The 22787-nt window shown below is 52.0% G+C and overlaps 7 protein-coding genes across 7 annotated transcripts; 3 read left to right on the forward strand and 4 right to left on the reverse strand.

The window, feature by feature from the left end:
- The first annotated feature begins 2005 nt into the window (after positions 1-2005).
- On the forward strand, positions 2006-3417 carry BJX68DRAFT_226669 (mitochondrial 54S ribosomal protein mL57). The gene is made up of 3 exons (XM_071038548.1): positions 2006-2437; positions 2506-2735; positions 2794-3417. The coding sequence occupies exons 1-3, from the start codon at positions 2053-2055 to the stop codon at positions 2944-2946; spliced, it is 768 nt and encodes a 255-aa protein (XP_070904619.1). The 5' UTR covers positions 2006-2052; the 3' UTR covers positions 2947-3417.
- Positions 3418-3781: 364 nt separating this feature from the next.
- Positions 3782-5984, forward strand: BJX68DRAFT_226671 (AP-1 complex subunit mu). Its single transcript, XM_071038549.1, has 6 exons — positions 3782-4045; positions 4131-4259; positions 4456-4685; positions 4748-5237; positions 5290-5661; positions 5765-5984. Exons 1-6 carry the CDS (start codon positions 4007-4009, stop codon positions 5843-5845), a joined length of 1341 nt encoding a protein of 446 aa, XP_070904620.1. The 5' UTR covers positions 3782-4006; the 3' UTR covers positions 5846-5984.
- A 257-nt stretch (positions 5985-6241) lies between these two features.
- BJX68DRAFT_226673 (Rag GTPase GTR1) lies at positions 6242-7995 on the reverse strand. The gene is made up of 2 exons (XM_071038550.1): positions 7593-7995; positions 6242-7539 (listed from the first exon to the last, which is right to left on the reverse strand). Exons 1-2 carry the CDS (start codon positions 7784-7786, stop codon positions 6732-6734), a joined length of 1002 nt encoding a protein of 333 aa, XP_070904621.1. The 5' UTR covers positions 7787-7995; the 3' UTR covers positions 6242-6731.
- A 497-nt stretch (positions 7996-8492) lies between these two features.
- BJX68DRAFT_262111 (URC4/urg3 family protein) lies at positions 8493-10198 on the reverse strand (the record flags this gene model as incomplete). Its single annotated transcript, XM_071044367.1, has 4 exons — positions 8493-8576; positions 8630-9222; positions 9276-9765; positions 9860-10198. 4 exons carry the CDS (start codon positions 10196-10198, stop codon positions 8493-8495), a joined length of 1506 nt encoding a protein of 501 aa, XP_070904622.1.
- Positions 10199-13633: 3435 nt separating this feature from the next.
- Positions 13634-14674, reverse strand: BJX68DRAFT_262112 (uncharacterized protein; the record flags this gene model as incomplete). The annotated part of the gene is made up of 3 exons (XM_071044368.1): positions 13634-13887; positions 13938-14204; positions 14314-14674. 3 exons carry the CDS (start codon positions 14672-14674, stop codon positions 13634-13636), a joined length of 882 nt encoding a protein of 293 aa, XP_070904623.1.
- Positions 14675-17781: 3107 nt separating this feature from the next.
- BJX68DRAFT_117746 (UBA/TS-N domain protein) lies at positions 17782-20931 on the forward strand. The gene is made up of 3 exons (XM_071036055.1): positions 17782-17911; positions 17971-20597; positions 20653-20931. The coding sequence occupies exons 2-3, from the start codon at positions 17997-17999 to the stop codon at positions 20752-20754; spliced, it is 2703 nt and encodes a 900-aa protein (XP_070904624.1). The 5' UTR covers positions 17782-17911; positions 17971-17996; the 3' UTR covers positions 20755-20931.
- trm61 (tRNA 1-methyladenosine methyltransferase subunit GCD14) lies at positions 20876-22722 on the reverse strand. The gene has a single exon (XM_071036056.1). It carries the CDS (start codon positions 22653-22655, stop codon positions 21108-21110), a length of 1548 nt encoding a protein of 515 aa, XP_070904625.1. The 5' UTR covers positions 22656-22722; the 3' UTR covers positions 20876-21107.
- Between the last annotated feature and the right edge of the window lie 65 nt (positions 22723-22787).

Raw genomic sequence — 22787 nt, forward strand, 5'->3', positions numbered from 1 at the left:
TATGAAGGACTAACGCCTCTGCATCATGCAGTATCGGACGGTTTTTCTCGCGGCACCGTGGTCACACAACCTTGCGGATTCCACCCTGTGCTACCAGGCGCTGGAGAGCTTTATTGCAGGAATAAACTTTGAACCGGGGTGTATGGTTGGTCAACACAGAGCATTTGCAGCTTCCAATCAGGCAGCCGACTGAGGTAAAAGTAGCGTGTGGACCTTTCGAGAAACACTCCTAGTGTCGAGCTCGGCGTTCAAGTTGTATACAGGATTTCCCACTCTCTGTTAGGGCACACTACAGCTTCAGGGGCCCAAAAACTGGCGCCGTCTTTAGATTCGCAGGCTGGCATTATTTCCGCAGCTGTTTATGTTGCTGGGCCTCATCGATATGCTTATGTCCGAGCTATGTGCACGGGCCTTAATCATGATCGCGAGTTCTCGCTCGAGTGAGTTTCCGAATGATCTATCAACTTGCTAGGTGACCTACAGACATACCGGGTGTCGTTCAGAAACACCTCAAAGACCCATACCGTCTCATGCTTTCGACTGACTTCTCAAGGAGACACGCCTCCATCACCCAATCGCATTCTCACCCCCTAATCACCCCGTTTGAGGTTTGGAGCGGTCTGGCAGAAATGAAGAAACAGATACGATACACCACTCACCTTAGGTAAATGAAACCAGAAAGTGCAGCTTCAAAGTTAAAGTCGGTGTCCAATGCAAGCAACACGAACACGTGGACAGTCTCATAGTTACGCACCTCGCATTCTATATGAAGGTGGCACAACGAGCATTGGGGAGGCCTGTTTTAAGTTTCTATAGTGATTGAGGGTTGAAAATGCCTGTTCCTTGCCATAGGGGGGGATATCGTCGCATCAGCATATTCCTCTGCCTGCCGATTCGCTTCCCGAATTATTGACTGCGCGGAAGCTGCCAGCAACCGGGAGGAAATAGGAAAATGTAGCGATGGATAAATCGGAGGAGTGCTCTCCACCCATACCTGGCCTTTCCGCGGATGTCATCCTTGCACTCAATGCGTGAGGAGGTTGGGATCTTGTTTTGCTTTCAACAAGGGTTCATGGCTGACATTTGAACGTATACAGTTCCAGTCCCTATGAAACAACAGGCATCTAGCAACAGGGGAGAGCCAAATTCTGTATTCACTTTTTCGCTTCCCATCATGCTATCGTCACTGGAGAACGCCTCATGAGTAATCAGAGACGGCATAAATTGCCCGTCGGCTGTGACCTTTGAACTTCCTGCGTGGCGAAGATCTGAAAATATGCTTTTTGAGTCAACTGGCCGGATGTCACCTACCAGTAGTAGCTTCAAACGTACGGAAATCTTTTGCAGACTCAGGAAACTCACGTCCAGTCATGATTTACCAATGGCGTCAAGCGGTCAAGTCTAGATCGGTCCAGGTGCTGCAGGCGCAAAAGATACAATGCAAAGTACCTCAGATTTCCTATCATAAGAAGTACTTCATAGAAGCTGGTACGGGTCGAATCTGGCGGTGCGGAAGGCTGAAGGTTTCGTCTGCATGTGTTTGTGTGATGCAGCCTGGTGTTCGCCTCTTATTACGGCGCCTTGAGTGACACTGACAAGGTTATTTGGCATTCTGCTTTTTTCCTCCTCGTGTCAGTCCGCAAACTTCCATATTGCGGTGTGAGCTAAGGCGGATGCTTGCCCTCGCAGACGGTTGCTGGAGAGGCCAAGTACCTTTGGGCGGCGTAATATGACAGGGTCAAGGTTCCCGTCAGTAGCAGCTTGCTGAATATCACGGGATTGACCAATGTCTTTTCAGTTGGGGAAGCCGCATCAGACTAAAGATTGGGCCAAAAATTCTTCCTCAACTGCCGTAGCACAAGTAGTACAGAGTACGTCGATTCACCGCGTGATACTGGCCGAAGCCAAAGTAGCAGGTACCTGAGGCCACTAAGCCCGCCCGGGACTAGCGCCGAGCCTCCGAATTCTTTCCAGGCCATCTCGAAGTTCCACGCATGAAAAAAGAGCCGGACAGTTCAATTGCCTCCGCTTCTCCCATTCATTCGCGCCATCATGGCTTCTCTACTGCCAACTCGAGCGGTCAGGTCCGTTGCCTGTTCCGCATGCCGCTCTTTCACTCCGTCCGCTCCGGCAACCCTCGCCCTCCCTCTCCTTCGCCGTAACTACTCGACGGAGCAGGAACCAATCGACTACACAAAACAGCCACGATGGTCGTACACGCCTCCTCGCGCAGCAGCCCCTTTCAGTCTGCACTTCGAATCGAAACGGCCTCACTTCCCTATCAACAACGACCCGGAGAAGCTGGACAACTTCTACATCCGTTTCTTAGGCCCCGATGGTGACAAGGTTCTCTCGGATGAGGTTAAATGGCTTGCAGTGACGCATAAGAGTTTCGATCAGGGTCGCAGAGGGTTCAACGATCGCCTGGCATTCTTAGGTACGCTGCTCTCACAGCTTCCGGTGATTTTGAACGAAGGATCATGGACTGATTTCGGCTTCAACTAGGGCGACGCCTCGTCGATCAACAAGCCTCTCTCGCCTTGGTGCAGAGCCCCCCGAATACTCATCCTGTTGCCCCCGATACCTATGGCCGCGAGCCATTCACCCACCCTGCTCTAGACGGGCTCGACAACCTGTCCTCTTCCACGAAGAAATATCTCACAAGCAAGGTGAACCTTGCTAAAGTTGCGCAAGAGTACGAGCTGCAGACGGTTATAAGATGGACTCCTCGGAAGGTGAGATTGCATTGACATTGCATTTGTCCGGCTTGCGCATTATTGCTAACAGTCCCAGCCCGGCAACCTCCGCAGTTCCGGTCTCGAGCTGGTCCTTGCCCATACGATGTACGCCCTGGTTGGCGCCATAGCTCTAGAGAAGGGCGGACTCGTCGCCAACCAGGTGGCACGAGAGCGGATATTAGCGCCTCTTGGATTCAAGTTGACATAGTAAGTCGGGGTTCCATGTGAAAATAGCCGCAGGAGCATTTTCAAGGCGTTTATGATCTTTTCTTGGATGATTTTTCTGTGCGTGTTGGGAAGATTGGGGAGAGTTGATATACTACTACTTTACTACTTGTACTATTACTACGACTTGTGCTATATGAAGACCACATACCATCCATTTTACCATTGAACTTTTCAATTTCATTCTGTCTCAACTATTCTCTCTTGATACACAATCAACCTCATAAATGAAAGAAAAGGAATGTGCGGTTCCTCTGACACCGCCCGAGTAACAGCGCAAAAATACCCGGCCAGTTCTTAATGGAACCCTCTTACGATGCATAGTCTGCGCGCCTCTTTATCGCAAAGTAGCAATAGAAAACCCGATACCAGTCCGACAGAATGCCGGCGATGGTGATGGGCAATCGCAAAAAAGAATTTTTGATTTGTACTAGCTTGCACTGTCTGTTGGGAGCGTTGGTACAAAGAAGAAAAGATTAAAGCTGTGGGAAAAAAAATGGACTTTATATCTGGGCCTGAATATGATGCTAGGCTGTTTTGAGCTAGTCTGGGCTTGGCCTGTTAGAGTTAGGCCAAGTGCACGTGATGGGCATCTCGAGGTTTGTATGAATATCGCTGCAGTTATATGTTGGGAAAATAATAGGAGCAAGTAAATAAAGTATGGAGCGCTAAGCTTCCCTAAGTAGACCCTGCTGTACTCTATGTGACCGTGTTTTCAAAATTCACCTTGTTCCGTCGGTAATTCCACCTCTCGTAGCCGTATAGTTGACCCAAGACTAGGCGACCTCAGGGACCCTCCAGATTTAGCTCCTCTTTGAGATACCCTGGGGTCTTGAGCCGAACTACACCATTTCCTCTTCTGATGCTTGAGCTCTCCTATCCTCAGTCGCCGCCTATACCCATTTCTAACTCTTTGTCGAGTGCCTCCCTCCCATCGCCCGAGAGAGCACAACACCGACTAGTGGTTTCGCTGGCCTAAACTCGTCCCAAGAGCTCCTGACGTCCGCCTTTCTCCCCCGACCACTCCTCCCCCGTCCTCCGCCATGGCATCGGCCATTTTCTTCCTCGATCTGAAGGGCAAGGTATGTCTCTATATCTGTGGCTGAGGCCTCCCGTCAATTCCCATTCAGCTGCACGCTGTCGCCCGTGCTGACCGATCTCATGTAGACCCTCCTAGCCCGAAACTATCGCGGAGACATTCCCATGTCCGCCGTTGAGAAATTCCCCATCCTCCTCAGTGACGCTGAAGAAGAAAGCTCCGCTGTACCTCCGTGCTTCTCTCACGAAGGAATCAATGTAGGTTCATTGCGTGCGACTGGCTCCTTACGTGTCGCACGTCCCCCGCCGCTCCCCGCAACCCGCGCTGCTACACCTGGTTTCTGTGCATACCGCAAAATAGCAAACGCCCGAAGCCCAACGGAGAAACATTGGATGGATTGCTTCACCTAACAAGTCCTGAAACTCCTTCCTAAGCTAATATTGTGTCGTCTAGTACCTCTACATCCGTCATAGCAACCTCTACATCCTCGCCCTGACCAAGAAAAACACCAATGCGACTGAAATCCTCCTCTTCCTCCACAAGGTTGTGGAGGTATTCACAGAATATTTCAAGGTGCTGGAGGAGGAGAGTATCCGTGACAACTTCGTCATTATCTACGAATTGCTCGATGAGATGATGGATTTCGGCTACCCACAAACCACGGAAAGCAAGATCTTACAAGAGTAGGCTGCACTTATTTGAGTTAAAGTACCTCCGAGATATGGCTAATGGATATTCTCAACAGATACATCACACAAGAATCACACAAGCTCGAAGTGCAGGCACGACCGCCCATCGCAGTCACCAATGCCGTCTCCTGGCGAAGTGAAGGCATCCGCTACCGCAAGAACGAAGTCTTTCTGGATGTCGTCGAGTCGCTCAATCTTCTGGTTTCCGCGACTGGCAACGTGCTACGGTCGGAGATCTTGGGTGCTATCAAGATGAAGTGCTATCTCAGTGGGATGCCGGAGCTTCGTCTGGGGTTGAACGACAAGGTTATGTTTGAGACTACAGGGCGTGCCACGCGAGGCAAGGCCGTTGAGATGGAGGATGTGAAATTCCACCAGTGCGTCCGATTGTCGCGTTTCGAGAACGACCGAACCATCAGCTTCATCCCGCCGGACGGAGAGTTCGAGCTGATGAGCTACCGTCTGAACACACAAGTCAAGCCTCTCATATGGGTTGAGTGTCTGGTCGAGTCGCACTCTGGTTCTCGAATCGAATACATGCTCAAGGTACGTGTCCGTGTCACCCTCACTTGCGACCGGGTTCTCATCTTCATCACAGGCCAAAGCCCAATTCAAACGCCGCAGCACCGCCAACAATGTCGAAATCCTCGTCCCAGTCCCCGACGACGCCGACTCCCCGCGCTTCCGCACAAACATCGGAACAGTGCACTACGCGCCCGAAAAGTCCGCCATCGTCTGGAAGATCAAGCAGTTTGGCGGCGGCAAGGAGTTTCTCATGCGTGCTGAGCTCGGTCTCCCATCTGTCAAGGGCGACGACGAGCACGGCGGTGGCATGACTGGCGGCTTCGGAGGAAGCATGGGCGGGACTCTCCAGGGGAAAGCGAAGAGACCCATCAACGTCAAGTTCGAGATCCCATACTTCACTACTAGTGGGATCCAGGTGCGGTATTTGAAGATTACGGAGCCAAAGGTTTGTCCTCCTTTCTCCCTTCCCTTCCCTTCCCTTCCCTTCACATTCCTTCCTCGCCTCTTTTTCCCGAATCAATCTGCTAAAAAACCTCGCTACTATATAGTTACAATACCCCTCCCTTCCATGGGTCCGATACATCACACAGTCTGGGGATATCGCTGTCCGTATGCCTGATGTACAATGATGTAAAGCCTTCTTTTCGTTTCTACCCCTTTTTCCCCCTAATCTTCTGTCCATTTGCGCCTGCATCGATTATGTGCGTTATAGTTCAAATAGATGATTCTTCTTCTTCTTCCTCGTTATTTTCCTTGTCTCATGTGTAGGGGCGCGGGAAGGTGGTGTTGGTGGTGATTTCCGGTTCCGTAGTAGTAGGTGCGATTGAAGTGCATGGGTCTCGGTGACTGGTATGATAAGTGCCCTGAAAGTGCGGGGGGTAGTATGTGATGGTTTTATACCCAAATCGCTGAGATATGTAGTAGCATTTGGTACGGATATATATATATCTCTACTCGGAGCGCGCGTGAGAGGTAGACCACCAGGAGGCGAAGCTAATTGAGCTGGTGGAAACATATTTGGGTAGCATTTGTTTGCATTCTCTCTCTCTTGGAGATTGCATCACTATACCTACTTATCCGAACCTGCTCTTCCACGATAGGATATGACTTGTCTCTCTACTTTGCCCAACGAAACGCGATTCAATTGACACATGTAGTATTCGTGCACTACAAACTACCGCGAGAGGGGAAAAAAAGCTAAGTGGATAGATGGTCAAAGTAAATCATGAGTAGAGCGGAGCATATTCAAACTCTTTCATTTTCCATTCAATCCTGCCTAAATCGGAGTCAAGGATATCAATACAAGGGTCCCGTTCATACTGGGCGTGAGTTGGGTATCTCAAAAGGGGAGCTTATTTGGAGCGATGTATGTATGCATATGGCATGTGGTTAGAGACCGAAGCGGTGGTGCGTTGGGAGTCCACGGCGGGAGCGGGGAAGATCGAGGGGGTGCGAGTCTCTGAGTCTCTGTTTATGAAGGGGTAGCTTGTTCTAAAATGTCGGATGCGCTTCGGACTAGTTGCTATTCGAGTCGGCGTCTGGGGAATCAGGCATGGGGAGCGGAAAGCCGTCTCCGTGTGTGGCGCCTGCGGCCTTGGAGAACCCTTCGCGGGCGAGCATTGTGTTGAGCACGGCGCAATTGTACGCTGCCTCGCCTGGAGGCACGACAACGAAGATGTATGTGTTATCTGTGAAGCGGCCGAGGAAGACGTTGAACTGCGGAGTTTTCGTGTGCATGACGATGAACCCAGCTGACGCCGGAGTCGTGTGCGTGTTCCGAGCAGCGCAGTGCTTGAACGCCTTCATAATATTTGACAACCGCTCATGACGGTCGTAGATGGGGTTCAGGTCGCCAATTTCCGACGAGACCGAGGTGACGGTAAGGAAGGTGGAGCGCTCGAAGAGGATGACTTCCTCTGCGTCGATGCGCTTCGCGAAGGCTTGCAGGAACCGTTCAATGACGGTGAGATTGGGGATGAGTTTGTGGACTATCCCCGCCCAAGCTTTGTACAGAGACTGGTCCCAGATGCTGCTGCCGAAGGTGTCAATTGTAAAGTGTTCCGTGCGGCTTCGGATCAGGGCGGAGCGTTCGTCGTATATCCGTTGGCGGTGCTCGGCTTGGATGAGGTCGAGCTTGTGTACTAGGCAGAAGACGTAGGCATGTGGGCTGTATTCTCGTAGTGCTGTTATTATCGCACTATATGTATCTAGGTCCCGTTCGACCTCACGCGACTCGATATCGAAGACGTAGATGAGGACTGCGACGTCGGAGAAGATGTTCCCGCGCTGCGAGGCGAGGTAGGTTTCCATAAAGGCGTCTTGTCTGCGAGCGCGTTCAGTCAGCGAACAGAATGGAGAAAATGACATTGCACCTACCCTCCACAATCCCAGAGATTCAACGTGAGGTTCCCCATGAACTTGACATGACTATGCTCCACATCAATTGTTGCCCCAAGCCGCCGTACATCCTTCGCAACATAATTGCTGAATATAATTGACCGCATAGACGACTTCCCCGAGCCACTCTTACCCATCAAGAGGACCTTTCTTTTCTTCTTCCGACCGTCCATTGCTATCGCTGGGTTGAAAAGGGCGCCGTAGCTGGTACGTTAACCGGTGGTACCCCGCAGCTGCCGTGCAAGAGGGAGGCAGCTCTCGTATGGCCTCGGCTTCAGCATTCGATATTCTTGGTTCTTGGTTCAGCCGGGCAAATGTAAAATGAAGAATTTGCAATGACGACAGGTCAGTATTGTGGAATGCGGCGGCTTTTCAATTGTTCTGGAGTTGGAGATGCTTCACTGGACCAGCCTCGTCATAGCGTTGACACTCCGGTCTAACTATCTTCCGCTCCGTCACGTGCACTATTACGCTCTTGAGAATGTACTCATATAAGGATCAAGACCACTTTTTTGAAGAATCTTCTAATTCATTAGTACATGTGTCAATGATGCACTCACTGGATGCATGTTGGATCCATTGAAGAATAATTCCAAATTCGCCTAGGCCCGATCACGAAAGTATGTATACATGGAAGAACATTCGCCCTAGAAGAATATATCTACATCGTGGTATGTAATGGAGAACCGGACGAAAAGAAGTGAAATGGTGAAAGGTAAAGGTAATCCAAACAGGAAGTTGAGAAGAAGTGGGTGAAGAGAATCGAAGGCGTGCACATGGTCGTTAAACGTCGTAAATCCACCCCAGCTTTTCTAATAGCATGGCGCCGGCGGTGTTTGGTATCTATTTGAGAAACGCGGTCGGGCAGAAGTGCGATAATTAGAAAACTGTGCCGTCGGAGCGGATCATAATGGGCGGTTCTTTTGTGTTTGGCCTCGAAACCTCGGCAATTTCACGACCACCCTGCGTACGTTAGTTTGGGTATAAAGTGGAAAGCAGGGGTAATCTGTGCGCACCTTCCATGTGCCTGCCTCGAGCATCTGGGCTAGTGTCAGTTGGTCCTCTCCAAGGAGTCCGAGCTGCCCATTGACCTCTTCCAGAAGGTCGTCCAAGAAGCCAACAGTGACTGCCCGCCATTCAACTACCACATCATCATCCGCGGAGAAAAGTGGCACAACCTCCACGCTCGGTTGGCCTTTGATCTGAGCGTTCTCCTTGTATGCGGCAATACCGCGCTCGAGGTCAGCTTGCTTGAGGGTCAGTAGCCCCAAGTCGATCAGAAGCCCTCCATTGCGGTACTCCGGCAGTCCAGTGAGCAATTCGCTGCCCGCGACGTGAATCTTCATGAGCTTCGACATAGGGACCATGATTGAGTAGCAGAGCCACTGCGTGAGCTTGTGAAAGGGGACGATGCTTTCCCAAGGTTGAGCCGGAGGAGATCGAGGAAGGTCGGAACATGGCCAGGCATCTCCGATAGACAAACCGTCCACTCTGGTTCTTGAAGGAGGCCAGATCGAGGCGAATCCGTCTATGAGGACCGTCCATAATGTCGTGATTGGGACGATCGGGACCGATGAGGCTAATGTTGAAGGGTGCGAAAGGAGGTAGTCTGCTTGGGTTAACAAAGATAGATAATTTGAGAACGCCCAACACTTCACGTACCAAGCATGTTCCCTGGTCTTGCGTCCACACCGAAGAACTCTTGGTTGTTCAGCGCATCCGAGAGCCTCATCAAAAGTCCAGCGCGACCTTCAATACCAGCCAGTTGATTGCTATCCGAGTGCTGGAATCCCTTGGCAAGAACTTGCACTGTAATTTTCTTCAACCCAGCACCGTCCACCTGGCAAGGTTCTGTAGAGTCGCTGCTGAAAAGTCCGCTCTTAAACATTTCCAACGTGGCCACCGCTAAACCCTCACTTCGCGTGTAGACCTTACCCGATTCCTTGGACTTGTACGACCAACTTGTACCCGCTCCAGCATCCAACAGAACTGATACCACAAAGAGGTCGATCAATCGCCGAGTCCGCTCTTGTGCATCGACTGTACTCGGCCATGACTGCAGCAGCTGATTGACACGGGGTCTTCCGCCCACATCAAAATGTTGCCAGCGACCATGTGGAGGAATCGACGAGTAGTCCGGAGCGTAGTCTCTCTTTTTGTGACAACAGAAAATGTGAGCCAAGCTGAAGAGGGGCGACAAAGCGTATCACATGATGAGTGAGGGGCAATGGCACGTGTGGGCTCACCTTGATGATAGACACCACGTAGGATGCTGTTTCGGCAAACTTGGTCATATCAACATCGAAATGTTTAAGTTGATTTCGCTTAGCCTTTCTCAGGACAATATGGGATCGGTGTCGGACTGCATGGATGCTGCGTAGGTATGCCGCCGGATCCAGGGCCGGGTCGGGGGGACTTGCGATTGCGAGCTCTGGAATGGAAGAGGGCAGCGCGCCGCTTTTGTAGCCCGGCGATTTCAATGATGCATTCGAGGTGCGAGCGCTGTTGACCGAGACAAAAGATTCGCGATCCTCTTTCTCCGCTGGGATCGAGTTCTTGGAGTCCTTGCGCTTGAAGATACCCATGGCGAAAACGAATCTGACGAGCGACGGGGAACGAGGAATTGGTAGCTGAGGAAAGGCAGGACAATCGAATTGTTCAGTCCGAAGAGAAGAGCTTGATAGACCAAGCTAGGAGGCACCAGTCGAGGGGTTATTGGACTTTGCCCGGGGCTGTCGACTCACGGGGACGAATTCGGATAGGAGAGGGGAGGGGAGGGACAATAAAAGATAATGATCTGCAGCTGCAGAACCGCGTGGCAGATTTCTTTTTCTTTGTTGCGGGACTCGTTTTCTATTGTTTGCCCATGTTCTGATGATCTGAAGATTTGATTCTAGTCGGCCCCTTGAGGTAGCGAGAAGAAAGGAAGCGTGTGAAAAGGGTCTGAAAGTATCGAGGAGAAAAGAGGAGGAGAAAGAGGAGGGCCTCTGGAACCGTGGTACCTGAGCAGCAACAAATAAGCTGGAGCGGGGGTGGCCGGGAACTGCAGTTGAGTCGCGAGGCGAAAAGGAGGTTTACTAAGTTACTAACGCTCTTCAAAGTACTCCGTCGTTGTCTAAAGACCCGCGAGAGGTCTCCATTTCGGGCCCTTCGAGGCGGATATAACTCGTCGAGTGGTCCAGTCTCGGAGTCGGGAGGTGGGGAGCTTGGAGTCTGTCCAATTTCCTAGCGCCTGATGTTCGTGTGGTCTAGTCCCTGTGCGGAAATTCTGGCACAGATGCCGCCAGGATTGTGCGCACTGAACCTGCAATTATGGATCTAGAATCGGATGCTCCGACTCTGCGATATGATGAGGATTCTCGAGGGAGCGAGCTGGGAGATGTCATCTCTCCCCACCGCACATGTCATCATGCAAGGCACATGGAAATTGAAGGTTCTATTCCATGCCTATAGTACCCGCCCCTAATTACTCCGGGTGTCCGTATAGAACCCAGTCGCCGACTCCATAATAAGGGCATTGAGCACAGATTGTTACTAGTTGGCGCTATTGTATGCACGAGGGCGATAGAGTTTCTTGCTCTGCCTGTGCTTTGCCAAGGTGGACACCATGTGTTTTCTCGTACAGAGTCGGGTTATCATTTAGTCTGCATCAGTGCACTGTGCAGTGAGCACTGAGCATCTCGCTTTTCCAACGAATCCAACAGAAAGCAAAAATCCCTCGCAAAAACCTTCACTCTGAGAAAGCATCAGTGGGCCCACCCTTAGCGAGCTCCTGTCCGGAAACTTGTACCGTTGACAGCACGGGAGACGAAAGAAGGATTGATATGCGATGGATGTAATTGCTGGTGAGAACTCCACCGGGATTCCCGACACCCGTCCTTCTGCTCCGTTTCTTCGATCCTTGGCTATAGCATGGAGGAATCACTTTCTTGGGGATCAATGTCCGCGCTCCCCCGTCTAAACATCAACCTGCTGGCGGACGCACTAATGCGGGAGACATTGCCCTGGCCGGACTGCTGGGTCGACTTGGGCGGTTTCATCTTTAAAGTTTGACCCCTCAGACCAGTCAGGACTCACCTGGGCAGCAACCAGAATGCACGGCCTGGGCAGAGAGGAAAATAATGGTTGACATTGGACAATTGATGGTTGTCTCCACCGGGACTAACGGGCGCAGTCTCCGCGCCCTTCGCGGCCATTTCACGCTTTCGGGCGCCAACCGACGACCTGCACCATTGGTTGCGAAAGCAACTTGAGATCATGGACGACGTCGTTTTGGACGCAGTCGCAGGCACAAGGTTCGAGTTTATACTTGGTTTCAGACTTTGAGTCGGGTCACTTCAATGCCCACGAAGGCGGACCAGAACTCTCCGGTCGGTGTTTCTTCGGGTAGTATATAGTTAGATTGGGCTGCAAGACCCTTGTTCACCTGCCTCACCCCTGAACTGGAGAGGACGGCCGTCTGCTCGAGCATCGACCATGCTTGAGAATGGTAATCTGCGTCCTAGCACACCAATATGATTAGAAAGCTGGCGTATGTGATCCGAAAGTGCTGAGAGATGCTGGGCCCACTCTTCATCGAAGTGTACAACAAAGGGATGAACCGATATGCGGGTGAAGAAGACGCGTGTCTCCACCATCAAGCCAGGAGCCAGGCCTGACGGGAAGAGGAGATTTGCGGAGATGGTTTTGGAGATAGTGTTTGGTGTGTGTTCGATGATTCTTGGCCTTGGATCGGAACAGCGGACGGTCCATTGATGCTCGAGTGCAAAGTGGTACCATGGCGCGTCACATTCTAGAATTTAGTTCTTCCGGTTCTGCCTTTGTCTGGCTATGCGACATATTTCGCAGTGATCTGGATTATCATCTCCTGCTGTCAGCGCGACAGTTACCTACTCCGGTCGTTGATGATCTCTTGAGCCTTGAGGGTATTCGGACTCCGGAGTAGCTGCGCCTCCGCGGTCCCTCGAGGATGATGTGTGTGATAAGAGGAGTAAGTCTGCTGGAAGTCAAAAGTACGTTTTGAGTCCTCTGTCGTTCGGCTGCACTGAGAGCGAGTAACCTGATCAGGGTCTAGCGTTTCTGGGAGGAAACCTCCAGTGTGCCTCTCGGCACCGCAGTGCGTGGTCTTTTGAAATTCCCTGTTTCTTCAGCCTTCGGTCGCCATTTTCGAGTTCCTACTGTTCTGTCGGCTTGAGATTGGTGAAATACTTGTGCTACAAGGCTGGTTATCCCGATACTGGGCTTCCTCGCTCTCTTTCCCCGCCCGGTGACTTGGGATTGGTGGGTCGACTGGCGAGGGCGGTCGAACTACTAGGTAAAGCCGTGATGGTTCAGGTTGATCAATCTGGATATGCCTCTCTATAGTGCCCGCACTGCTCGTCAGCGCGTCCCTTCTATCAACTAACCAGTTCGCTGGAGTGATTATGGCCAACCGTCAAGCAGCTTTGTCTCTTGGGACTCCCGCTTGAGTTTGCTCTTGGGTGATTATTTTGTTACGTGTCGCTGTGCATGTCCTCGAGGCTCTTAATGCTCGCCTGGAGCTTGCGTCTTCTCCAGAGAAATTGATGGCAGCTAACGAGATCTTCTATTCTTCCGTGGAAGTCCAGCAACAACCATTCCATGTTTCTGCCTGATCCGCCGAAGCGCGATCGTTCAAGATAACAAAACAATTTCCGTCATCAGTCTCAACAATCCCGAGCATCAAGCCAATGCGGATTATAACAATCATGCAAGATGCATACAGCGCCTGCGTCTATAGGCAGGGTGTGGTTTCAATGTACGGAACGTCATTTAAGTATAAATACCATAACCTGATAATGCAATTACTGCTTCGTCGGGACGTATAACTGTCTTTACTAGCGACACAAGTGTACATTCTTCCTTCCTGTCCTGGGCATCAGGGGGTGACAAAACTCTAGAGAACAACACGCCAAAAGCTAACAGGGAAATTCAACACATGGAAGCACGAGCGCATCATCATCCTCCCACCTGATACTCCAATATCGCCTACCAAAACACCATCATGAAAATCGAATGATAACCTTGGTTTCCAGTCGTCTGTCAAACCACGAATAAGGGTCCGGTGTTTCCTCAACATCGATCTGGCTAGTGATGATGAAGCTCGGATCCGCTTGTCTACTTGGTATCAGTTGCAACAGTTCAGGAGCAGCATCCAGCGGATCAACGGCACCGGCCCGGTATGAGAGCGATTTCGAGAAAGTTGTACCCAGCGGGAAAGGGACATGGTTGCGGATGCGATCAGCCAGAGGGACGTCTAGACACTCGTGGACATTGGCCTAGATCCATACGGCACCAACACCCCACCAGTAGCGGCTACGATGATCGTTGTTCGGAGGACAATGCCTTGGTCCAAGTGGATTGTTACATTGACGGCTTCTATCCCGACACAGTCGGCACTACAAGCAACACCTTTCGGCTCATGACGGAGGGTCTCTTCTACCGCGTCCCTGTTGACAAAGTTCATCTGAACGGTACCGAGAAACTCAGTAATGCCTAAACGCTCTGAAACCGAATTGACAACATAAACGCGCAATGTGCCGCGAAGAAATGCCGAGTACGCTGCAAGAAGCCCTACAGGACCAGCACCAAAAACAGCAATGTGTGTCACCTGGCACGAATCCCGCAAACTCAAGCGCCCTCCACCCGGTGGCAAAAACGTCGGAGAGAAACAGGTACTAACTCGTATCCCTGGTGGAGTTGAAGGCAAAGACGAAATAGGTGGCCTCTCCGTACGGAACAGGCAGGTACTCGCCTATCGGCGCAAAAGTCACTGTCAGCATCGGCGCGGGCGAGAAAGATGCAAGCCACAGTCCGTGTATCAGCGGTGTATGCTCACTCTGGCATCCACGAAGACCTCCACGATCCGGACCCATGCCAAACGGATAGGTCACAGAGTCTTTCCCCATAATTTGAGTTTGATGAACAATGTCCGAAACAACAACGGCGTCTCCGACTTGCAGGGTACAAACAGGTTCCCCATCTCCGAAAATCCGGCCCATTTGTTTCATGGCCCATGGGCCAGGGCGGGGTTTGACTGCCATAATGCCCTCGGTAGGTGTGAAGATCCGTACCGCAGATGCTCGCAGCGGCTATTCGAACAATTGCATCAGTTGGGTGCTGGATTGTTGTCATTGGTAGGTTGACGACAGCAACATTTCGTGGCTGTTCTTGCCAAACAACTCCTCGCATGGTAGCATTCAGCGGTAGCGTAGCGTTCCGCATCGAAGCTATTCTTGACGAGGCAAGCAAGCGACTCGAACCTGGTCCGTTTCTAAGATAATACTCCGGAAAAAGGAGGATCCAGCGGTTTATAACTTGCTCAGGGCAACCAACCGCCTCGGCCGCTTCGTACTACATCCCCAATTTGAGCACAGAGCTTTATATGAACTCACAATGGTACGCGTCAGCCTCGATTTGCTGTCGTGGCCTGCACTTGGTATGACCGCGCTCAGTATGCCAGCTCCGCCATTCTTGATTTGATGTCTAGACATCGGGGTCGTGGTAAGCCGGTTGATAGGCGAGGCATTGCCCGCACTTCTATTCTTGCTAGGCCGTCAAGGCTCGCTGCGTCTTCGACGCCGTCCTTCGTGCCCTTTCTTGGGCAAGTAAGCATGCCAAGGTCTATGCCAAGCCGAAATACCGAGACCAATGCTGAGGTCAATTCCGGTGGGTTATGCATTCAAGGTTGTGACATTGCCAACTCCTCGCGGTATAGCAAAGCGGAGGCTGCGGAGCCATCATTACGGATGGCGAGCGGGGCTGTCAAGAACTGCCAGGCTCCGGGTGCAGAGAGACGGGAGGATAATCAGAGGGTTCAGAACTCGATGAACTAGCGTTAACGCCAGCTTGAATTTGAGGGTATGGCGCAGTCCAATCTCTAGAGCCTAGACAGTGTAGTCCCTCACTGTCCCTGTCCAAAACAGAGAACAATGAACGGCAATCTTTTGACTCCGGCTTTTCATTGCTTTGACAACTATCCTTCGCAGCTAAACCTCCAATCGTGAAGTACGCGTCCCGTTTACTGTCTCCCCCTGCATGTTAAGTATGGCATACGCCCACAACAACCACATTCCCTGGCCAACCCACTTGGTTTGGTGAACGTTTCCCTGCGAGAGCACCAATAAAACTGGGTCGCAAGCGAAGAACTGGCGCTAGCATGAAATACCTCATTTTCCCCGTGTCACTTCTCTCTAACTCAGTATCTAACGAGCTCTATTCGTGGCCTTTTGCAAATACTCTTCGAGCTGGAGTATCTTCCGTTATGCGCTCCTTTTAAAGGCTGAATGGCTCACATGCGTGCCAGAATTCCAAACTGCTTGATTGTACCCTAAAGGAGGAGCTTGGCTTTTAGGGCTATGTTGTAGCTGACTAGTATGCTCTCTATGCTGGGATTGATGCTGCAGAAGCAGGAACGACCATGGACATGCCGGAGACCAGCAGATATAATAGGATGGCTATTCCTGAACTTGAAAGAATATTGTCTGTTTGGTTGATCCATCCCCACTGAGGTGGGCAATGGCAGTTTGGAGGAAACCAGGATGACATGTCCCGAGAATCATGACTTCGTACTTTTACCTTCATCCGGATGAAGATTACCCAATGGTTGATGCGTCATCCACCTTTCTCAACACGTTTCCCAACCAAAGCAGTTTGATCCGAGACTGGAATATTACGCAGGACACCTTGGTTCGAACGTTCGAGAAAGCCGAGATTATTCGGAGACATGCTGCCTGTCTATGGTCTTGCTCAAGAACAATAACGCACTACACCTCCATGCGCCTAGGTATATTGGAATTCTCGGTAATGCTGCCGGTGAGGGTCCCCAGACAGTCTCGAGTATGGCACGTACGCAGTTTGCGGTGGTTCTGGCGCGGCCAGATTTACGGATCTTGTCACCCCGCAGGAGGCGATCAAGGCTCGTCCAGGGCAGGTTGGAACAGTTGTCGAATCCCGGTTAACTAATATGTTGATTGCCGAGTCTGATGTGACTAGTCTATGGTCTTACCGAGGCCTAGATGTCTGCTTGGTTTTTCTGAAGAGCTGGACACGAGAGGCCATTGACCGTGAAACTCTCCATTTAGGCTGGAATGGTACCCAAGTTGTGGAAAGCGACGCTAATGCTCGCAGCAACACGATGGTTGATACTCACTCTACGGGACCTTGGAGTAAAAATGTCTTGCCATTTGCAGATTATCCTAATGTCACTGCTATTCTTTTGGCACACTATCCAGGTCAGAATCAGGAAAGACGTTTTATATGGAGATGGGAACCCTCCGGGAAGATTGTCATACCCTATGCATATGATGGGGCATGACTACAATGCGCCCATCGTCACCAATAATCAAACGACTGATGTGAATGACTGGCAATCATGGTTCAATGAACGACTCGAGAACGACTATCGGTTGACGCGCACAGCATTGCACAATGTTACAGTGTTCAGTGTCCCTGCGTTCTTTAAGGGCCTACTTACGCGGAGTGATGGGTTTTTTTTTCCTACCTTCTTCACAGTCTGCAGTGCAATGCTGGGCTGATGATTTGGGACTTTCGTGTACTTCACTATAGTCGATGTCATCATTATCCTGAAAGTACTCGGCTGTTGATAGTGTGTAGCACGCGTTAGAAAACCAGATCGCATACCAGCGACAAGATGATCAGCAGAGACGAGAGGAGTACCAGTGTTGATAGGTCATGATTGCGACATTAGAGGAATGGGGAAGGATGTAGCTAGTATATTTAACCCTAATTTCTTCTGCCAACAACTAATGTCTCAGGTTATAGTATGAAAACCCGCGCCTATGTATTATGCGGTGGGAAGCGAATGAGAAAATCTTTGAAGAGGGAACTTACTCACTCAGACTGTTCAGCTTGCAGACTCTGGCTACTTGATTCTCCACGTTGAGATTAGGATTAACGCGCTGTCCAAGTCTAGGGCTCTCAGACTCTATAGCCAAATTAGGTATAGTGACTTTGCTTCCAATGTTTAAACCTGCTCTGCAAAAGGCCCACGATTTTTCTTCCAAAGGCCACGCACAACATGTGATCTGATCTGAAAGCTAGGCGGTCAACAGAGTCGGGCAGAATAGTCCATCGACTGTGGCGGTCACAAGGCAGCCATGCGCCCACTAGCCACAGACGCTGCTCCATGGCGCTCCAGGGGAACCATTGACATTCACTTGAGCCTTTGTTGATTGGCGCTCTTTCTTATTGATGCTATAAATGCTGCTTTCCTAACCATAGACGACCTATTTACTTATGCGACGGGTCGACGCTTCATGGTGAGCTAATGTCAAGTATTCCTTTGGCTCGTGGGGTGCCTAACTGTCCACACATCTAGTTGTCACCACTATAGACACATTCACAATGGACGATTTGAACGGCCTTAGTTGGAACTCCAACACCTCAAATGATAACCGAAAACCTCCGCCGATGAACTCGGGCCTTTTGTTATCCTCCGTGAGACGCAATGGCGCTTCTGGACGATCCACTCCCCTTTCTACCTCCTCCGGGCCGTCGAACCCCCCATCGAAGCCAGCAACTCCCAGCGGAGATAGCTTTGCCAACCTAGTGTCTTTTGGATCAGCGAATCCAAATAAGAACCTTTCTCTACAAGAACAGCAGAAGAGATTACAAGAGGAGAAGGCCAGGAAGGAGGCAGAGAACCGCGCGCGGTACGAGACACAGTATGGGGGTCAGAATGCGCAATTCTGGGACACGTTCGAGAAGGGAGGGAGTAATAGAGCTGCAGGAGCAAGCGCAATCCCTTCTAGGCAAGGGGCGTCATCACCTGATGAGGATGATCTTCTAGCAGCCTTCAATGCTTCAGCCCCAGTGGACGCATCTACCCACTTCCCAGTCCCAAGCGCCAGTCCTTCCCCGCAAGTTCCGTTCGGCGGACCGCAACGTGCGAACAATGAACCTGCTTCGACGCAACAGAGAAACGACATGACTTTCATAGATGATGATGATCCGTTTGGGCTTAATCAGTTGAAGCCAAAGTCGCAACCCGCGCCGCAGCCTACCCAAGCGGACGATGACGATTTCCTGGGCATGCTGGGCAAGCCCGTGTCCGAAATTCCTCGACCAGAGCCTCCGAAGAAGTCACCTGTGTCCGAAAGTCCTGCCCGCTCTCCGAAACCCGCGAACGGGGTCGATCATGCCATTGCGGAACTTGTCGATATGGGATTCCAGGCCGACAAAGCAAGCCAGGCGCTGAAGATGACATCGTCTGGTACTGATGTTCAATCGGCCGTCAGCTTGCTTCTTACCCAAGCTCACGAGGAGTCCCGGCAAAGATCGCAGAATCGATCGACTCCCAGCGATCGCCGGCCCAATCAGTCAGCCCAGAGCCGAGATCGGGGCCAGAGGCCGGACCGTGATGTGCCCTCGTGGATGCAGCCTGAGCGTTCTAGCTCATCGCGGAGCCGAAACGAAACGCAGTCACCAGCGTCTGCAGAGAAAGATCCGTCACAAGTGGCTGCGGCCTTTGGCAACAACTTGTTGAAGTTTGGTAACTCACTGTGGAAGAGCGGCAGCAAAAGGGTCCAACAGGTTGTCAATGAGTTTAACACAGATCACGATCCGAACCAGCCGCGGTGGCTCAAAGATCATTCTGTTCCCGAACCATTTCCTCAAGAACGCTCTCAGCCTCAGCCTGCCCGGACTGATTTTACAGACGAGGCGCTTCTGCTCGAATCGAGCGGTCCGCCTCGCCCGTCTCGTAAACCGACACGGATGGACGATGCGCCACCTACCCGCGCTGGGAGTGGGCCTCGGCGCCAGGAACCGCCTATTAGTGAAAGCCGTATGCAACAACCTGCCTTTATGCGAGAGCTGCCTACACCTGAGCTGCGAGATGCAAAGCCCCGTTTATCGAAGTTCGCAGTCGAAGAGCAATCTGCCCAAGCATATGTTAGCCCTGCCCGACGAAAAAGGCCTGTTCCCGCCGCATCTCCCCAACCAGCCCCAAGCCAAGGTGTCGACCTGTTTGATTCTTCAGCTCTAGCTCCTACCCCCGCCGCAAGACCCACGCCTCCGCCATCAACTGCCCGGCCCTCGCGGCCTCCACCGGCGTCTAAACCTCTACCTTCGCGGCCTAAAGCTCCCCCTCGAGTCATACCTCAGGTCTCAAAGGAAGCGCTTGCCTCTGTACACGCTCACAGAATAAAGGCAGCAGAAGCATACAAGAGAGGCGACTATGCTGTCGCCCATGAGTCTTTCACGAGCGCACTCACAGGACTACCCGACAAACATCCTATCGTTATAATCATCCGCAGCAACCGTGCCATGACGGCTCTGAAGGTTGGCGAAGCGAAAGTAGCAGTCAGTGAGGCAGACTCTGTTCTAGACCTAATCGGCCCTGCCAAGGGCGATGCAGAAAGCATTGACCTCGGCAACGGAGAGCCCCAGAAACCGATGAAAGATTTCTATGGCAAGGCCTTAATGCGCAAAGCGGAAGCTCTGGAGCAGCTGGAGAAATGGGCTGAGGCTGCACACGTGTGGAAACTAGCTGTCGAGGCTGGCCACGGTGGAAGCACGAGTATCCAGGGCCGCACCCGTTGCGAGAAAGCCGCTGGAATCAGCAAGCCCGCTTCGAAACCCTCAGCACCGGCCAGACAGCCCCCGGCGCCGGCACCAAAGAAGAAAACTTCTGCACTAGATGATCTACAGGGTGGCTCATCCAAATCTGCGTTGTCATTCGAGGCCGTCAACCGCCTACGAGAGGCGAACCAGGCTGCCGAGAGAAATGACGAGGAGAAATTTGCGTTGACCGACAGTGTCGATGCACGTCTGACAGCTTGGAAGGGCGGAAAGCAAGATAACCTGCGTGCACTCCTGGCTAGTCTGGATACCGTCCTGTGGCCGGAGGCAAACTGGAAGAAGATCAACATGTCTGAGCTGATTATGCCGAGCAAGGTCAAGATTCAATATATGAAGGGCATTGCCAAAGTGCATCCGGACAAGGTACGCTTGTTTTTCTGCGCCTGTAGCATAATCTGGCTAACCTAAAATTCCTTAGATCCCCACCAATGCTACGACAGAGCAGCGTATGATTGCCGGAGCTGTTTTTGGAATCTTGAACGAAGCGTGGGATAAGTTCAAGGCGGAGAACAATCTATGAAAGCAATGACCCTTATACTCTTCGTCTGCAGATGTTCTCTTGTGGGCATGCTTTCTGTCTATAACTGCTCCTCCTTCGCCAGGTCTTCCCCTAACTACTTTGTCAACCAAGCCCTTTCATGACCCTACTCATCCGAAACCACAGTGCTCAACCATGCACTTATGAGATATCCCACACATGCTGTATATAGATAGACACATATCGCATTTATGATGCATTTACACCAGCTACAGCCCTTGCCATATACCCGCATAAATGCCGCTCAAGTGCACGTATCACTCTCAAGATGGCTCGAAGAAGCTCATGTTCATGTCTTCGTCTTTCTAATCAATATACCAGTACACAGATACAGCTCATACCTCCTCAAGCTGCACTTGTGCCTCCGTCTTCACCTCACTCTCCTTCTCCTTCTCTGCCAGCTCCTGCGCCTTCTCTTGCGCCTTAGCCTCTCTTCTCAGCTGCTTCTTACTTTTCCCCTTCGGCTGCTGCGCTGAATCTGCCACATTCTGACTCGGCCACTTCTCCACACATTGCCGCTCATCCTCCTCACTCCACTCACGCGGTAGAACCGCAAACACAAGATATGAGGTATGTGTTTTGATATCTGGCTCGGAGCGGTGCACAAGACGGCCCTGGGCGTGTGCCGGGATACCCTCGTTGAAATTCGACGGTATAAATATCGGGAGGTCTGTGTCATCCGATGTATTCTGCTGATTGGCGGCGGCGGAGTTTTCGTTATCACTCTGTGCGCCATCGTCTTGGCCGAGGGATTCTCGGAATCGGACAGAGCGCTCTTCGACGACACGCATCTTCTGCACGGCGTCTTCGACGTTCCGCGGGAAGACGTTTGCGCTACGGACCCCCTCGTACTCGAGTCCCGTCTTTTCGCGCTTCACTTCGATGCGCTTATGTTGGAGCTCGACCATGCTAATATGCAGCCACGAGTGCTGGCGCAGCGCGCTGATGGTTCGCTGGACTTGTTCCATGCATGGCGAGAACGTGCAGATGTGGACGGCTGTTGAGGGGTCGAGCGGGGACTCGGCGCCGGAGGGCGGGTTGCGGACGAGGTGTTTGAGGGCGAGCCAGGGGGCGGGGAGGTCGAGGAAGACGGCGTTAGCCTTGGGGGAGGTGGAGGGTTTGCCTGTTGTAGGGTCATTGAGGAGGAACCCGTCCTGATAGACGTCGCGGTGCGTGACTTGGACAAGGGAATCGAGGCCGTGCTCGATGAGTTCTTCGCGGACTTTGCCTGCGCGCTGCGCGTGGAATTCGAAGCTGCATACTTTGCCGTTGCGGCGCCGCTTTGATGGTGTTGTGCTGTCTGCTGATGTCGAGGGGTATCCGTTGAAGACGGCGCGCGCGGAGGCGTGTGTGAAGGAGCCGCTACCGGCGCCCGCTTCAATGATGGTGGAACCTGGCCGGACGCCGAGACGGTGGAGGATGTAGCTGTAGTCTGGGGTGTAGACGACCTGCGTCCGATGGGGTAGAGAGGCGGTCCAAAGTTCGGGGGTCGGGCAGAGGATGTGGAGGAAGCCACTGGAGGCTGCGACAGCTTTGCTATGTGTGGGCTTGTTGCTGTCGGCGTCGTCGTCGCCGCCGGGGGTGCCGCTGGCTGACTCCTCGAGCTCAGTTGCTTTGCGCTTCTTCTGCTGGCGCGGGGGCCGGCCTCGGGAGCCTGTGTCTACCTTGGAGGCTTTGATCTGCGATCCCCAAGGCTGATCGAAGAGTGTGCTATGCGGGAAGGAGCCGAATCGTGTGTTTGTGACGTTGCCCTCTTTGTATCCAAGGTTCCCGTCGTCATGTAGGCGGAGGATGGTCGGGATCGTCGAGTCTCGGCGGAGATGCAGCAGCGCAAGCTGGTCGAGCTGGGAGGAGGAGCTCGGTGTTAGGAAGGGAGATGCCATATTTCGACGGCTATTGGAGACCACACTCCAAGATGCAGTTTCGGCCTGTATCGAAGCTCCTCTGTCTTGTTGCGATCAAATGTCAGGAAGATCCAGGCCAAATCTTCCACGCTAATCCGGTTTCAGGACCAA

The sequence above is a fragment of the Aspergillus pseudodeflectus genome (genome assembly GCF_044049435.1).
Source record: "Aspergillus pseudodeflectus strain CBS 756.74 chromosome Unknown BJX68scaffold_3, whole genome shotgun sequence".
Taxonomy (NCBI): domain Eukaryota; kingdom Fungi; phylum Ascomycota; class Eurotiomycetes; order Eurotiales; family Aspergillaceae; genus Aspergillus; species Aspergillus pseudodeflectus.